The sequence below is a fragment of the Heteronotia binoei genome, chromosome 10 (genome assembly GCF_032191835.1).
Source record: "Heteronotia binoei isolate CCM8104 ecotype False Entrance Well chromosome 10, APGP_CSIRO_Hbin_v1, whole genome shotgun sequence".
Classification (NCBI taxonomy): domain Eukaryota; kingdom Metazoa; phylum Chordata; class Lepidosauria; order Squamata; family Gekkonidae; genus Heteronotia; species Heteronotia binoei.
This window is the reverse complement of record NC_083232.1, coordinates 79506060-79523139: the sequence shown is the minus strand read 5'-3', so window position 1 is coordinate 79523139 and position 17080 is coordinate 79506060. Positions and strand designations below refer to the sequence as shown.

Genomic DNA, 17080 nt, shown 5'->3' with positions numbered 1-17080 from the left:
GTGGGGCCACGGCTCAGTGACACATCGTCTCCTTTGTAGGCAGAGCCAGTTTGGTGTAGTGGTTAAGTGTGCGGACTCTTATCTGGGAGAACTGGGTTTGATTCCCCACTCCTCCACGTGCACCTGCTGGAATGGCCTTGGGTCAGCCATAGCTCTGGCAGAGGTTGTCCTTGAAACGGCAGCTGCTGTGAGAGCCCTCTCCAGCCCCACCCACCTCACTGGGTGTCTGTTGTGGGGGAGGAAGGTAAGGGAGATTGTGAGCCGCTCTGAGACTCTTCAGAGTAGAGGGCGGGATATAAATCCAACATCTTCTTCTTCAGAAGCTCCCAGGTTCAATTTCTGACATCTCCAGTTAAAAGGATTTGGAAGGGCCCAACAAAATGATACATGTGACAAAAGTTAAATCAAGGATAACATCATCACATTAGGGAACTAGAACTTCCAAGTGGTCCAGGGCCTGGTTTGGCTTGGGATTGCAGTGTTGGGGAGAAGGGGCTTCAGTCTTTCCTTTCACATTGTCTTACCTGGTTGGAACAGCCATGGGGGCCCATTTACCTTGCTGTGCGTCTTCATGTGCTGCAGTACAGTGTAGACAGTCCTGGCAGTTTTGGCTAGGGGAAAGCTTGTTGGAAGGAAGCCCCTACTCCCATTGCGCTGCGCTCCTGATCCAAATGTTTGTCAGATGCACAGTCTAGTATGGCCCATAATAGGTGATGTGAAAGAGCTCTGCTTGAAGCCTTGGAGAGCCGGTGCCAATCAGAATACAGAAGCCTGACCTCAATAGACCAAGAGTCTTGCTCAAAGGCCATCTTCATGTATTCATGTATTCATTTAGGAATTTCTAGGTTTTATACTCAGGGTTGACTCAGTTCTTCTTTATTGTATTTTCTTTTAAAAATATTTTTTGTATTTTGTGTGTGTGTGTGTGTGTGTGTACTTGTTTGCATGTGTGTGTAGCTGGAAGTCATGGTGACTTCTGGTAACTGACCCCTACTGGGGACCTGGAGGATATTCAGAGAGCTGGCCAAATAAAGCCTGCCCCTGCCTCCCAACTGCTGGTCTTCCAAGGAGGTCTCCCATCCAAGGTACTTGCCAGAGTCAACTCTGCTTAGCTTCCCAGATCTGGCAAGACTGGGCTTGCCTGGGCTATCCAGGTCAGGGCCTTACTGTATTTTCCAGCAGTCACGGTTTATGGCAGATTGTTTCATATGTGCTAACTTCAAGAAGGTTTACTGTAGTTTCAGAATACTTGGTTCCTCTACAATGTTTGTGTGGGGGTTATAAATGGTGGCAAGTCTTTCCTCTCAAAGTCCTTGACCTCCATGCACTTGAGGGCACATCTGCAGAGTGGGCAGGGTACACTGATGGCATACTTCTGTCTGTACCTGAGAAAATGAAAAGTAACCCATTTAGCACATTTGACATAGGCCATTATGCAGACAAGCCCTTGAACATGGAAAGATCAGGCAGAGAAAGCAGGGTTGACATCGGAATCTGTTTATTGCCCCCATAAAAAAACACAACTTTGAATCCTTGTTCAAGCCTTTGGATTTGTGTTGCAAATATACAGTTTTCAGGCAGTAGTTAGTTGCTGCATCACCATCTTGTGGTTACAGGAGTCACCTCCCCTGACAATGAGGGGAGCGGAGAAACAACCTGGGGGCAGGCTAGGCTGAGAAAGAGGCATGGTCCCATCATGGCCACCCTGGAAGCTTCAAGGCAAAATGGGGATCTGGCTCTGGGTTTCCCCTACTCCTAGACAGACAGGATTACATCACAGGTTTTTATGCTGCAGGGGGGTGAGTGAGTGAGAGGAAGGGCCTCTTGTCATGGAGGGCTTGGTCTAATTTTCTACCACTGCAGTTTGAATCTTTTTCCTGTTAGTCGTCATTTCTGGTTTTTTGTCTGCACTGAAGTTCCAAGCAAATTTATTTTTGCACTTTCAGAGCCTGTGGAGATGACTCACTTCTGAAGTCTTTTTTCGAGCTTGGGGAGTTCTTCCCAAGGTGCTGTTAAGAGGCACCTGTGTGTGATGAATGCCTTTGAGATTCAAAATGAAAAATGTCCTGGCTGCTGTTTAATTCCTGTCCATATATTCTAGTGTTAGGCAGTTTTCTTTTTCATGAGTTGAATGGATCCGCAGATTGCATTGGTCGGGTCGATTACTTCCCCCCCCTTAGAATATTAATTTTAAAATTACTTTTTTGAACTTTAAAAGAAACAAGAATGAACATTGAATAGATCTGTCTGCATCAGTAGCCAACCTGGGGCATGAGCCAAAGCATGTGGTCATGCACGGCAGAAGCAAGAAAGATCACTGACCTATTGTTGGCACTTAGCTGGGTCTGTTATATACTCCTTACCTGCTTCTCTAGGGCCTCATTGCTACCTACAAAGGAAGTACTTCTTCACCCAAAGGGTGATTAACATGTGGAATTCACTGCCACAGGAGGTGGTGGCAGCCACAAGCATGGCTACCTTCAAGAGGGGTTTAGATAAAAATATGGAGCAGAAGTCCATCAGTGGCTATTAGCCACAGTGTGTGTGTGTGTGTGTATATAAATTTTTAGCCACTGTGTGACAGAGTGTTGGACTGGATGGGCCATTGGCCTGATCCAACATGGCTTCTCTTATGTTCTTATGTACACCCTGGTCCAATTAAAAAAAGAGGTCAAACTAGCTTCATGTATTCTGTCAAACATTGAGGCTTCATGTTTACTGTTCTACATGTATGCTGTTGTGCACATATCTCTTCATCAGAGACCTTGTTCAGGAACCCTGGCCAACTATATGGAGGTGGACAGTCCCTTTTTGGTGGTGGCACCATGATTGTGGAATGGTCTTTCCTGGGGGCCCCCCCCAGACATCATCCTCAGTGTCATTTCAGCACTGGGCAAAGCCATTGTTGTTTCAGCAGGCTTCTAGTCAGTGTGTTAAAATTCAGTTTAGAAAGTTTTGTGTGTGTTTTGTGGGAGGGATGGTGGCTCAGTGGTAGAGCATCTGCTTGGGAAGCAGAAGGTCCCAGGTTCAATCCCTGGCATCTCCAAAAAAGGGTCCAGGCAAGTAGGTGTGAAAAACCTCAGCTGGAGACCCTGGAGAGCCGCTGCCAGTCTGAGAAGACAATACTGACTTTGATGGACCAAAGGTCTGATTCAGTATAAGGCAGCTTCATATGTTCATATGTTCATATGTTTTTGCTGTTCAATATTTATGATTCTTCTATAAAGTGATCTTTAACAGCTGCTGTGTATTAATTGTCTTACTGAGGTGTGTTTAATATTTATATCCCAGCTTTTGATGTGGCTGTATCCAAGGCAGTACATTAGTGGTGTGAACTTCAAAAAAATTATATTAATTTTGGATCTGGATTTTCAGGAAGGGCATTAGTTCTATTATCCCAGATTCAGCTCTGTTCAGAGGCTATACCTGGAAGACACATGGAGAGCATTCAGGATTGTGTTTAATGGCTGTTGCTGGCAAAGTTTATCATCTGAGAAAAATGGGATTAAGTGTTAGGGGTAATGAGTATCTGGTTATAAATGAAGCCAAAGCTTTCTTAGATTAAACTGGGATTGTATAATTATTCACAAAAATGACCAGCACAATATGTATTATTTTTGAAAAATGTCCATTTGTGCTGTATAAGAACACCCCAAATTGAATTTCTGTTTCAAATTGCCCAAATTGAATTTCTGTCTCAAATTTTATGGAGTAGAATTGTAATAGGAAATATATTGATCTCTCTGCTGGTAATTTATAAAATTATCTGCATCTGTTTCTAGGGGGGCGGGAATTGAAGCTGAGGCTGCGTCTGTGCAACTGGTCATTACAACTGAAGGTTTTATCCAAGTTTTTATAAGTGCCAACCAGCTGTTTCAGATGTGGGGGGGGGGGAAGCTAGAATTAATCCCAACTGTTACACCCTGTTGAAAAGCCAGATTGCCTGGCCGGGCTCCTTCGTCCCTCCCCCACTCAGTCATCCAACGCTTTTTGCATGTGTGCACCATGGAGACGAGGTTGCACGTTTGGCTGCTCCTCTTCCTGTCATGTGACTCTAGTGTTCAATGACTTCCTATTATATGTTTCCAGCCCCCTGAGACCTATGCTGCCACCTGGGTCTGGAAAGGTTAAAGACCACTGTTGCATAGGGCACTGTTTTTGCTGAATTCCAGGGGTATCATAAATAGCTACCCTCTCCTAATCTACATTACTTCTGCAAAACTGCATTATGACATTTAGCTCAGCTCTTTCCAAATGCATTGAAATTAGAGTTTGCATCTCTGCAGTAGCAAATGCTGGGAGGCTTTGGGGTTGGTACTTTAGGATATGGGTATCAAGAGGAAATGATATCGCTTTCAGGTGGTGTGCCTTCTGGGTAAAGACCAAAGAGATCAGCAGAATTTCCTAGAGCATCATCATGGATGCCATTTCCCCACTTCCCAGCCTTTTCTCCTGCTTCTCAAGTTTTTGAGGGCATTAATGGGAGATTACCTGCCGTCAGTGGGCAAATGGCACTGTGAACATTATGCAGGAAATATGCTGAGCATCTGTCAGGGACAGAATAAGATGTAACATTTGGATACAGCTAGATTGGAAGACAGAACAGGGAAAAGGCAAACTAGTCAAGAGGGGAGACGTAAATTGAAGGACAGTTAGGAGGACAAAGGAAACAAAATAGTAATTACCTTCTGTTACATTGTTTTAAATTAATTTATGTTCTATGAAGTGTTTAAATATGTTGTACACCACCCTGAACCCTACAGTGGAGGGTGGTTTATAACAACAACAACAACAACAATAGAAGTGACACAAGCAGGTCCAAGCCGAGATGCTACAGAGGCATTGGAAAAAGTGCAGAAAAGGGCAACTAGAAAAGGGTTGGAACACTTTCCCTATGAAGAAAGGTTAAAACGCTTGGGGCTCTTTAGCTTGGAGAAGCATCGACTGAGGGGTGACATGATAGAGGTTTACAAGATTATGTGTGGAACAGGGAAGGTAGAGAAAGAAGTACTTTTCTCCCTTTCTCACAATACAAGAACCCGTGGACACTCAATGAAATTGCTGAGCAGTCAGGTTAGAATGGATAAAAGGAAGTACTTCTTCACCCAAAGGGTGATTAACAGTAACACATGGAATTCACTGCCACAGGAGGTGGTGGCAGCTACATGCATAGACGGCTTCAAAAGGAGATTGGATAAGCATATGGAGCAGAGGTCCATCAGTGGCTATTAGCCACAGCGTATTGTTGGAACTCTCTGTCTGGGGCAGTGATGCTCTGTATTCTTGGTGCTTGGGGGGAGCACAGTGGGGGGGGGGGTTCTAGTGTCCTGGCCCCACTGATGGACCTCCTGATGGCACCTGGTTTTATTGGCCACTGTGTTTTTGGCCTGATCCAACATGGCTTCTAAAAAAAAGAGCTCTAAGCAAGAGCCATGGATCATTTTGCTGGAAGCACCTTCTTAAGAGAGCAAAAAAGTGGAAGTGTCCTCAGAAGAACATCTTGCTTTTTCCATTTGAGAAAAGCAGGACGTGACAGATTGCATTTTCCTCCTGCCCTTCTCCCAAAGCTCTCAGACTTGTAGTTCCACTCCCTTTTGTCCCTTTGTGTGTTAGGCTGAGCAGGAGTGTCTTGGCCCAAGGTCCCCCAGTGAGCTTTATAAGTGAGTGGGAATTGGTGTTTGGGTCTCCCTTGTCCAGTCCCTGCACCCTACTGTTTCTTATCCTGTTAGAGAAGGGATCAGCATCTGGAGGCCCCGATGTCAAATCTGGCCCTCCTGATATCACTCCACCGCCAAAAGAGCAGTGTCCAGAAAAAGCTGTGCCAAATGTTCTTGACAGCAAACAATGAAGGACATGGGGGCCCTGGCCCGCCACTTTCTTTCTTATCTTTACAGTGGCCTTCCCATAATACTAGTTGTAGAGCATGATTTAAGTGCATCACCTTAGTTCTTATTTAAGAAGGCAGGGTATAAATTATAACAAAAAACCAGCACAAAGTTTACATTCTCTGTCCTGCCCCTCTCTGCCTGGAATTATTCAGGCTGGTACAAGATACCTGCCTTCAAGTTTAGAAATGGTGAGCAGTAGATGAGTTCTTAAAACCCTTCACTTAAATTATCTTAATATCTCATGTTGTGCTGCTCCCATTGTCCTTTTGTTTTTCCAGAATAATATATATTTGTCTTTCTTCTATTACTCAAAACAAGAGAAGAAGGCATCAGATCCATAACAGAACCAATGCAGTATCTCTCCCCCCCTTTCCCTTGTGAGATCTGCTGGGAGATAACTCGGGGATGGCCCCAGTCTTCAATCACTTAAAAGGCAATAATTCAATTATACCATCCTCTCAGTAGCGACTGCCATTGCTTTCTGTCCGCTTCCAGTCCCCGCAAGTAAATTACTTTGATAAGATTCTCTCCCCCTGCTTTTCTCTCTCTTCCATAGATTTTTCTTTTTCCAAGAGACTCGCATAAGTAATCATACCAGTGATAGTCCAAGGACGATACAAATATAACTGCCCTTAGTAAGAGAGAAAGAGAGAGAGATGCACCATTGTGAAGATTTATTATGCTATTTGGCAACCCTGCCCTGCTCCTCCTTTTGAAAAAATACTATATTGCCGGAATGCTACACATTTTTAGCAACCCAAGCATGTTCAGAGGGGACTTCCGCCAAACACCAGGTATCAACACCTGCAATTACCTGGATTGCACATGAGTGCAAGAACAAGCAGCCAATTTGGAAGAGCATCAAGACGGATGGGTCTTTGCTAGCTTAACATGGGGTTTGTTGATAGATCAGTTAAATTGCTGAGGATCTCCAGATTCCTCTTGCTTCCGAAAAGCCACATTTCTGACAACTGCTCCCATTCTTCGAGCCCTTTTTCTATTAAAGAAAACTGCCAGGGAATCTGTTTTCTTGAGAGGCAAGAAATGATTTGAGACAATGTCACCCAATGTGGTGCCCATGGGCGCCATAGCACCTGCCAATGTGTTTTCTGGTGCCTACTTGGTGTGCCACCCCCCACAAGTATCACTTCTTCAAAAGGAAAAGACAATCTGGACTTTCCTGGGCTTTGGAGAAGGAGGTACTTCAGAAAAACTTAGAAGGTACCTTAATGGTGTCTCTAGGGGTCAATCACCAGAGATCACCATGACTTGCAGCTGCTAACAGACACACAGTGTGAAATCCTAAGCAGAGTTAACATCAAGCACACAGGCACATAAAAAATACAAAAAAAATACCAAAAAAAAGGAAAGGTGCCCAGCAGGATCCTTGTCTCTGATTACTTTCCCTTTGCAATATTCAGTGGCAGAAGGTACCTACTTCCATAGGAAAGGGCTTCACAGTTCATATGTTTCTCCACCATGCACCAGTTCAGAGTAGGGCAGAAGGGGAGGGTGATAACAGCAGAAAGCAGGGCTTTTTAATGTAGTTGAATATGAGATTTGTAAAGCCGCTTGCTTTAAGGTTCTGAAAAGGATTGAAAACGTCCATTTCGTGGCAGGCATTGTGTCGATTTTTAAAGTTCTGTTGGCTGCTTTATAGCTCACTTTTAAAATTATTCTTATTGATTGTTCTATTGTTTTTCAATGGATTATCTGGCGTTTTGCTGTTCGAGGTTTTTTTTTTGGGGGGGGCAAACTTGTTTACAATATTTTAAATACTATGCCATCATGATATAGTAGAATTGACAACCTCTAGGTGGTGGCTGGAGATTCCCCGCTATTACAACTGATTTCCAGGCGGAAGAGATTGGTTCCCCTAGCAAAAATGGCTATTTTGGAAGGTGGACACTATGGCACTGAAACCCCTCCACTACCCAAACCCCACCCTTCTTGGACTCCACCCCCCAAACCTCTAGGCGTTTCCCAACCTCTGAGCTTAGGGGCCTTATGATATAGGCAGGAAGCCCAAGTAAAGGTGTAAGAATGCCAAAAGGCCAGTCCTTCTGCTCTCATGAGGCCTCATGGGATGCTGATGTATGGCCTACTGTTGCATTGAAAATGGGTCTAGACAGTTCAAAGTGAAGAGAAAACCATACATATGTAACACTGCTTTAATATAGTATATGGCATTTTAAAGGATCTTGTTGGGCCACCTGAGTGCTAGAAGTCTCTCCTTGCTTCACTGTCCATCCCATTATAGCATCTTTAGCTTGGATTATTTATTGGTTTTCTCTGCAGGTTATCAGAAAGTATCAGCAAGTATCAGCAAAGTGGTCCAAGCACCTTCTAGCAGAAGGGATGCAATCGGTAGATAGCTGTCTTTGAGGCTATTAGTGACTGTAGTGTGTTTCTTTTCACAGAGAAAGTGTGGAGAGCCTCATTCAGAAGCATTCCTACGCACGATCTCCCATCAGAACCTATGGGGGAGAGGATGATGTCCTAGGAGATGAGAACCAAGCAACACAAAGCAGAGGTATGTTTCCTTTGTTTTCGCCTCCAGAGCCCAGCAGTCCACCTTCACTCCTGGCTCAAGCAAACATGGGCTGCCAGCCTCCAGATGGGGACCTGGGGATCTTTTGGAAATACAGCTCGTCTCCAGACTACAGAGATCAGTTCCCCTGGAGGATGGCATCTATGGCATTATACAGCACTGAGGACCCTGTTCTCCCCAGGCTTCATCTCCAAATCTCTGGGAGTTTCTCAGTCTGGAAACAGCAACTCTACAGCTGTCCCCTGTCAGTGGCCGGGAGTAGGGCTGCCATCCTCTAGGTGGCACCTTGAAATTGTCCACTACTACAATTGGCCTCCATATGATTGTATTGGATTTATATCCCGCTCTATACTCTGAATCTCAGAGCAGTCACAATCTCCTCTACCTCCCCCCCCTCCACAACAGGCACCCTGTGAGGTGGGTGGGGCTAAGAGAGCTCTCACAGCAGCTGCCCTTTCAAGGACAACTCCTGCGAGAGCTATGGCTGACACAAGGCCATTCCAGCAGCTGCAAGTGGAGGGGCGGGGAATCAAACCCGGTTCTCCCAGATATGAGTCTGTGCACTTAACCACTACACCAAAGTGGCTCTCAGATTATGTGACCACGAGAAAATGACCAAGATTATGTGACCTGGAGAAAATGGATGCTTTGGGAAGTGAGGTCCTTCCCCTCCTCAAACCCCACCTTCCCCAGGCTCCACCCCCAAAATCTCCAGCTATTTCCCAGCCCAGAGGTGACAACCTTGCCAGGAGGACCTGACACCCTTTGTGTGCATCAGGCAAAAGCCTGGAAGTGCTGACATCATCAGAGCACACCAGCACCTACAAGTCTCTCGGTTAGCTACAGAGTCCATGTGCTGCTTGTGTACATGCTTTTTTCCTGTTCCCCAAATTCTTTCTCAGGGGCCCTTGTTGCATATGCCTCTTTATCAAAGAGGCAGGTGCTCAAGAGAGCAAGGCCTTTTTGTGTGTTTGTTTTGTGTGATTTTGTTTAGGGAGGCCTCCTCCATATGCCTGGTACAGGGGTTAGGCTACCAATCTCAAGGTGCTGCTTGGAGTTCTCCCAGAATTACAGCTGATCTCCAGACTGCAGAGATCAGTTCTCTTAGAGGAAATGGTAACTCTGTAGGATGGACTCTGTGGTGTCATTTCCCTCGGAAGCTCCTCCCTTTCCTGAGTTCTGCCACTCCCAGATCTCCAAGAATTTCCCAAACTCCGGTTGGAAGTCAAATTCAAGATCACCATTCAGCGTTGGGTTTTCTTATATGTATGCAGCTTATTACCCTTGAATTTATTGCTTGAATCTTATCGCCCCATTTAGCTTTATTTATACCCTGTTGCCTGCATTCTGCTATTGTAAGTGTTGTAGCTGAAGCTCTTGTATGATTTATTGCTTGGTGTTCTCAGTTGTGATCTGGTTGCTGGGCGTCCCGCCCCACCCCCCGGGTATACTGCCTCGAAACATAGATGAATTAAATCAGTGTTCTCAAAAAGCAATGGGGGTCGTATGACGAGTGGAATAGCCAAAGATCTGTGTCTTCATAGTATCAGAACCGTCTGCTGTTGCATATCAAATAGACAGAGTTCCTGAAGGTGACTGTCAGTTCCACATGTGCCACTCGCGCCTGGCTTGCTCAGCTTTGGCCACTCCTATCGCCTTCTCTCCTTTTTTCTTTTTTTATTACTTAAATCTGCAAATAGGGAAAAAAAAGAAGAGAATTTGGGAACACTTCTTGGACTTGGCTCCAAGCAAGGTGATTTTTAGTGCAATCCTCTGCAGTGTTATTCCAGTCTCAATCCATTGAAACTGGGCAAAGTCGAGGACAACTTTGCATAGGGACTGTGCTGTTTGCTTCCAAATAATTGAGAGATCTGGCAGTTTGTGAGTGTCTGCAATGCGGGGCCAGTCTTTTAAATCGCCATCCGCATAGATGCCGGCTACATTTGCATTGACCCTGCCTGAATTGCTCATAAAAGAGTAGGGTTGTCAGGTCCTCCCCACCAGCCACTGAGCTGCCAGCTCCAGGCTGGGAAACTCCTGGACATTTGAGGGTGGAGCCTGGGGACAATGCCAGAGTCCACCCTCCAAATTATCCATTTTCTCCAGGGGAACTGATCTCTGTCGTCTGGAGATGAGCTCTCATTCCAGGTCATCCCCATGTAACACCTGGAGGCTGGCCTCCCTAGCAACAGACCTTGGCTAGTCCTTTGGGGATTGCTCACTGCCTTTTCTTTCTGACCTGCTGGATAAGGCAGCAGCCACTTCACCAAGATCACCTCTATCTGCTGAGCCTCCAGCCAGATGCCTTCGTTTGTCCTCTAAGCTTATTGGGTGTTGCAGTGATAACAGTACCACTTCATACTGACAAGTGATCCGGATGTTGTTGCTCGTATGACAAAGCCAGGCCTTGTTTTGGGCAGGAGCTCTCAGGAGCGAAGCTCCGGAACCTCTAAATGTTCTTGTGCTCTTTCTTTCTTACATCCCCCCCCCCCAACCTTGCTTCTGGGCTCCACTGCTCAAACTCCCTTTGAGAATTTTTGCTAAACTCTAAGATTTGACTAACGTTCTAAAAACGTTCTAAAAAATGGGAAAGTAACCAAAACATATAAAGTGGACAGATGGAAATTTTCAACAAGCCGCTGTGGCCGCATAGGAGAAAGTCATTTTTAAAAGTATGATGGAAGTAAGGTTTTATGATGGCAGTTATAATGCAAGAAGCATTTGAAGGTAGATGCTGAGCTGATGTAATTTAGTCCACCTTCTGGTGATGTCAGGGGTGTGTGGCAGACGCAAATGAGTCATGCAAATGAGTTGTGTTAATGAGCTCTGGCACCTCTTTTTCTATAAAATGACCCCTGGATAAAGCTATCTCCTCCTCCTCTGCTTGCAGGATCAGCATTCACCGCCTCCGATAACTTGTCTCTCAGTTCCTGGGTCTCGTCAACCTCGAGCTTTCCCGGATTCCAACATCCACAGTCCTTGACCGCTCTGGGGTCCAGTACAGCTTCCTTGGCCACACCGATTCCTCACCCGATCCAAGGGTCGCTGCCTCCCTACAGCCGTCTGGGAATGCCTCTCACCCCTTCGGCCATTGCCAGCTCCATGCAGGGAAGCGGCCCGACGTTCCCGTCTTTTCACATGCCCAGATACCACCATTACTTTCAGCAGGGGCCTTATGCGGCAATCCAGGGACTGCGCCACTCCTCGGCGGTGATGACGCCTTTTGTATGACTGACTTTGGATGAGGCGAGCCGAGGCTGGGCCTGAAAATAACGACGGGCCTCTTCAGAAGGCCCATGGAGAAACAGTGAGGGAGGAAAAGACCCAGTCTGCATAAACCATTAAGGGGTTAGGTTCCTCTTCTGAGGGATCATGGGAAGAGCGCAGGTTGGAGTGGCTCGAAAGTCTATGTCAGATGCAGCCAAAGGGACTCCAAATACTGCAAGGGACGGTCTTATGGTGCATTATAACCTCTAGGTAAGAGGCTGTGTTCCTGCAGCAGTTGTACAGTTGTATTGTATATAGACCTCCCCTCCCGACGGGGGCAAAAAGAAGCAATATCTTGCAAAGGACTTCATTGCTCTTTATTGAATAATGGGAAATAAAATATTTGTCGCTTTGAGCATGCATAGGCTATTTCAGCATTGAGTCTGCTAGGAAAGAAACAGAAGGGAAACACCACTCTCCGTCCTCCCTACCCTGTTTAAAGATATTTTAAAATACCTACCCCCAGTGCATTAAGAGCACCGGGCAGAATCCACTGGAATTCTTTGATAACAAGCCCAGTTGGAAAAGAAGGAGACTGCTCAAGTATGAAGTGGAAATCTTTTTTCACTCCAGTGGGGTTTTTGCACAGAAGATGATCCCATGGGATTAGGCCTAGTCCTTAGTCCTTTTCAGGTGTTCAAGGTGCATACAATGAACGTCCATGGGCAGGGGGTGTGCAGGATGGTAAACTCTTCCCTAGCCTACACAACCTATAGCTGTGTACTCCACTTAGCATAATGGTGTATGCGCAAACTGAGAGCCAGTTTGGTGTAGTGGTTAAGTGCACAGACTCTTATCTGGGAGAACCGGGTTTGATTCCCCACTCCTTCACTTGCACCTGCTGGAATGGCCTTGGGTCAGCTATAGCTCTGGCAGAGGTTGTCCTTGAAAGGGCAGCTTCTGGGAGAGCCCTCTCAGCCCCACCCACCTCACAGGGTGTCTGTTGTGGGGGTAGGGAAGATATAGGAGATTGTAAGCTGCTCTGAGTCTCTGATTCAGAGAGAAGGGCGGGGTATAAATCTGCAGTCTTCTTCTTTATCCATGTGATTGGAAACTGTGAAAAGATGGAGTACTCCCCCCAAAGGAGAATTAAAAGAGTCCCATGCACACAGGCTTTGTGCCTACATTTCAATCTTTGTTCATCAGTTGGAGGCAGTTTCCTCCTCGCATTGTGTGCTCTTAGAATGTCTGAAAAGGGCTGTAATTTCTTCTACACTGGGCCACAAAGCAGAATTCCTCCACTTATCTTTTTCTTCCTTTATGTTTGCAAAATCAAGGCTCGCCATTGAAAACAGCATAAGGAAATATTACGTTCAGTCGATAAATGTGTTTTCCGTGTGTCTTGGAAGGAAAGAATTGAAACATCTGTTCCGCTGGAACAGAAGGATGGTATTAGCTTCCAAAGATCTGCTGATTCGAAGTCCAAATATGAAGGATCTTCACGCCCTGCCCTATAGCCTTTTGTTTCATATTTATCACACTGTGTCCAAATAGCAATGGTCCTCAAAGTTAGATGTATTTTTTTTGTTTTGTTTATTAACATTGGTAGAGATTACATGGAGGGCAAAACAGGGCAGTTATGCACTCTTTCTGCCTTCTGTTAGATTACTCTGTTTAAAAAGACATCTCCCCCAATTGTCAATCATCAGTTTGTGGCATCTGTGAAATACCTTTTGTCTACGTTGTCTTCAGTGACATTATTTGGTAGTTGCTGAGAGCCAGTGGTAGTCTGGGATCACCTTGTCAGAAATCCTGCATGGGCAAAATTTCCCTCTTCAATTCAGGCACAAGCCATAAGATCCTGCAGCACATGGCTGGATGCTGTGATACGAAGCTACGGTAGTTCGGATCCCTGCTAGGATGGTGTGAGTACTAACCGCACCGTTGTCAATAAACCAGATTGAGTAGTTTCCATGTGAGTTTAACTTTGGACTTTTCTGCCTTCTCACGTTAAATTCCTGTTTCGCCACTTTTTTTGCCTGTTTGCTTTGTGTTTTGCTCCCTCTAGTGTTCAATTTGATATCAAACTGCTTTATTTTCCATTTATCTCCTTGCAGTTTAAATCTGCAGGGAAATCTGCTGGAAATAAAGGTGTTTAATATTCATTCAACCACTAGAGGGAGCAAAATACGGGCAGAACAGGGAAAAACTTGAAGACGATTTTAACAGCAAATAAAATTAGAATGCAGAAATCATGTGATTTCGTTAGCAGATATTAAAGGAGCATCATGGGATCCAGCCATAGAGCATGGCCATGTTACTCTGGGAATGTATGAACTGATGTTAAAAAAAGAGAGACATTTTGAAAAAGTTCTGGGATGTGTCCTTTTATCCTGATGGCCTTCTTCCTTGTGCTCAAAATGTGAGGTTTAAAGAGGCTTCCCTTGATTATGTTAATCTGCAGAGTGGTGCAAATTGAATGCACAAGCAGTAATAGGTTCCGTAGTGAAGCTACCTTGGACTGAATTAGACACTTGGCCCATCAAAGTCCGTATTGTCTACTCAGACTGGCAGCGGCTTTGCACATCACCTACTACTTGATCCCTTTAACTGGTGATGTTGGGGATTGAACCCGCAACCTTCTGCATGCTAAGCACATGCTCTACCACCAAGCCACATGTCCAGGGATAGTCTGATTGCTTGGAAATAAGCCCACTGTACAGAGATGTACTACAAACATAGGAGGACTAAAAGATCAGCAGCGGCCTATGAAGTTAAAAAGGCCCAGGAGCAAATTACAAGCTAGCACTGCAGTTACAATTCAGCTCAGACCTGGCCAGTGGCACCAAAAGTGGGTGTCAGCTTACCTGTTGCTAGACATGGTAGTGCAAGATAAGGTTGCCAACTCTAGGTTAGGAGATCTCTGGAGATTTGAGAAGGGACGGATTTGAGGAGGGCAGAGTTTGGGACCTTAGCAGAGCACCTCCCAGAACAGCCATTTCCTCTCTGTAGTCTGCAGATGAGATGTAAATTACAATTTGTAATTCTGGGAGATTGCCAGGCCCCACCTGGAGGCTGCCAACGCTAGCAAGAGGCAGTGGGTGAGCTGATATCCAATAGTTGTGCTTCTGGCTGGATCTGAGTAGAACAGCTCCTCCAGCACTGGCACATCTCAGCTTGCTTCTGTCTCCCAGCGGTCTTTCAAGACAGGGACCTGCCAAGGACTTGCCTTGTAAGTTAAATGACCAGGCTGCCTCTGGTAAGATTGCCACGGTCCCTCTCTCTCTCCCCCTCCCCCAGATCCAGATTTGAAAACTCTTGGAGATTTGGGGGTAGAGTCTGGAGAGGACAGGGACCTCAGTGGGGTACAATGCTGTTGGAGAACAAAGTATTCATTTTCTCCGGGGGAACTGGTCTCTGTCGGTCCCACCTGGAGGCTGGCATTCCTAGCCCCTGGAGCAAAGAGCTGCATATCAAGAACACGGCATCAAACAGAAGTTTATTAAATTGACATGAAACAGTCTTAAACTGGAGTGTCCTGACTGTCTTAGGCTGACCGTATGTTTATCTGGAGCTTTATTAGAGCAATGTTGCTGAGAATGACAGAACCAAACAAGACCAAAGAAAGAACTCTTGTTACTGAGCTTGCTTAATGCATGAACACTCATATATATTCCCATTTTGCAGAAACCTCTGTGGATCCTGACAGGTAGTGTCCTGTCTGTATTTTTGCGAAGCAAAACCAATATAGCAAAGGGATTTTACCAATTTTATGGAATGTGGCTTGTATTTCAGTGGCTGGAAAAAGAGGTCAAATATTTAATTCCCTCCCCGCTCTATTGACTATTCACAATTACATAGAATTCATAGTACTGGAAGGAACCCACTGGGCCAGGAGAGAAGAGGATAACAGTTGGTCTGTAGCTGATTTGCATTCTCTTGTTTTGTGGCTGGTGAGAACTTGGTCAAATCATGACAGTTTCATCTTCTAGTTGAAATGAAGGAAAATCAGTTTTCTGTGGCTCCAAAAATAAGTGATAAAAAACAAAATGTTTAAAGTCCTGACACATTAAGTATTCAGCTTCCATGATTTGGAATTTGTTATTACGAAGACTGAAGTTTACATATTGGAGGGCACCATTCACAATGAGGAATATTGTATAACTGATTCGCCAGTTGTAGTTTGGTATCTCGTGCATTCTTCAAAATGAATGGTAAATGGTGACTAATTCTAGGCACGCTTACATGGAAGTAATTCAATGAAATTCTGTGGGACTTAATGTCAAGTAACTGCATTCAGAGTCGAGGAAGTCGTTAATTCCATGCAAATAATATATGAACATTATGACTTCTGGATTGATTCAGTGATTGGTCTAATCGACGAAAGCCACTGGTGTGTAAACTTTGGCCATGAATGTGACCAACACTGCCATGTTTCCCATATCTTTGAGGAGGCCATAAAAGTGGGATAGGAATCATAGTGGTGACTCCATGGCTAAAGGTTTTAGAGTGCCAAAACCAACCATGTGTTTGCACTGAAATCATTATTCAAAACAAAAGTCTGAAATTCTTTATGAGGCTCCTATGCATACATGGAATGCCATCTAAATTGGGGTTTCTCTTCAGAGGTTCAGAGTATTCCAGTGGGGTTAGGACATCCTGAAAAAGCAGTTTCATGTTGATTATGGCAATGGGTTTTTATTGTGAAGTCTGATTTGTCTTTCCTCTTCTCATTTGTTCCAGTATCTCCCATCTAATGGGAATAAGAATTTATTTATGGTAGTGCTATACTTTCAGTGGTTCCGATTTGAAAAAGGCAGGGTTTGTTAGGGGGGATTTTTTCCCATTTAAAATGTGTTCTTTATAAAGGCTTTTGGACAACAAATACAGATTCCTGTATTTTAGCTCTGGCACACTTAAAATATGCATTTAGTTTCTTACCAGACCATCAGAAATACGAGTAAAATGTTCTTTAAAAATAGGAAAAATGAAAACTGGATATAGCCTCTTTAATGGAATGTATTAGAGGTCTATCGTTTGCTGTGTTAAACTGTTCTAAAGTTAACTGCGTGAGCACATTCACCATGTGGTTTTGTGTGTCTGGGTGAGGCAGGGGCAAAATGCTTGATGCAAAAGATGTTGAGTGCATAAATTGGAAAACGTCTGACAAAAAAAGAGAAATGTTTCTTTTTAAAGTGCAATATATTTATTTCTGCCAGAAATGTAATATCAACATGACGTGACACTGAAGCACTAAATGTGATTTGTAGACAGCTTAAAATGATATATCACGAAGTTGTACATAAGTGCAGATGTGTGGATATTCTTTTTCTTTCATTAAAATACTGGGATTTTTAAATAGCATTTGTACATTGAATTACTGTAGGTTTCGGAGCTTAAGAAATGATTTGATGAACTTCAGCAGTGCCACACA

At 44.6% G+C, this 17080-nt stretch overlaps 1 protein-coding gene across 1 annotated transcript in view; it reads left to right on the top strand.

Annotated features, from left to right (window-relative positions):
• Positions 1-12162, top strand: part of TBX20 (T-box transcription factor 20) — a 41259-nt gene extending 29097 nt beyond the window's left edge. The window contains exons 7-8 of the mRNA XM_060248152.1: positions 8309-8421; positions 11330-12162. Coding sequence (XP_060104135.1) covers positions 8309-8421; positions 11330-11670 — 454 coding nt within the window. The 3' untranslated portion in view covers positions 11671-12162. The remainder of the gene's footprint in view (positions 1-8308; positions 8422-11329) is intronic.
• The last annotated feature ends 4918 nt before the right edge of the window (positions 12163-17080 follow it).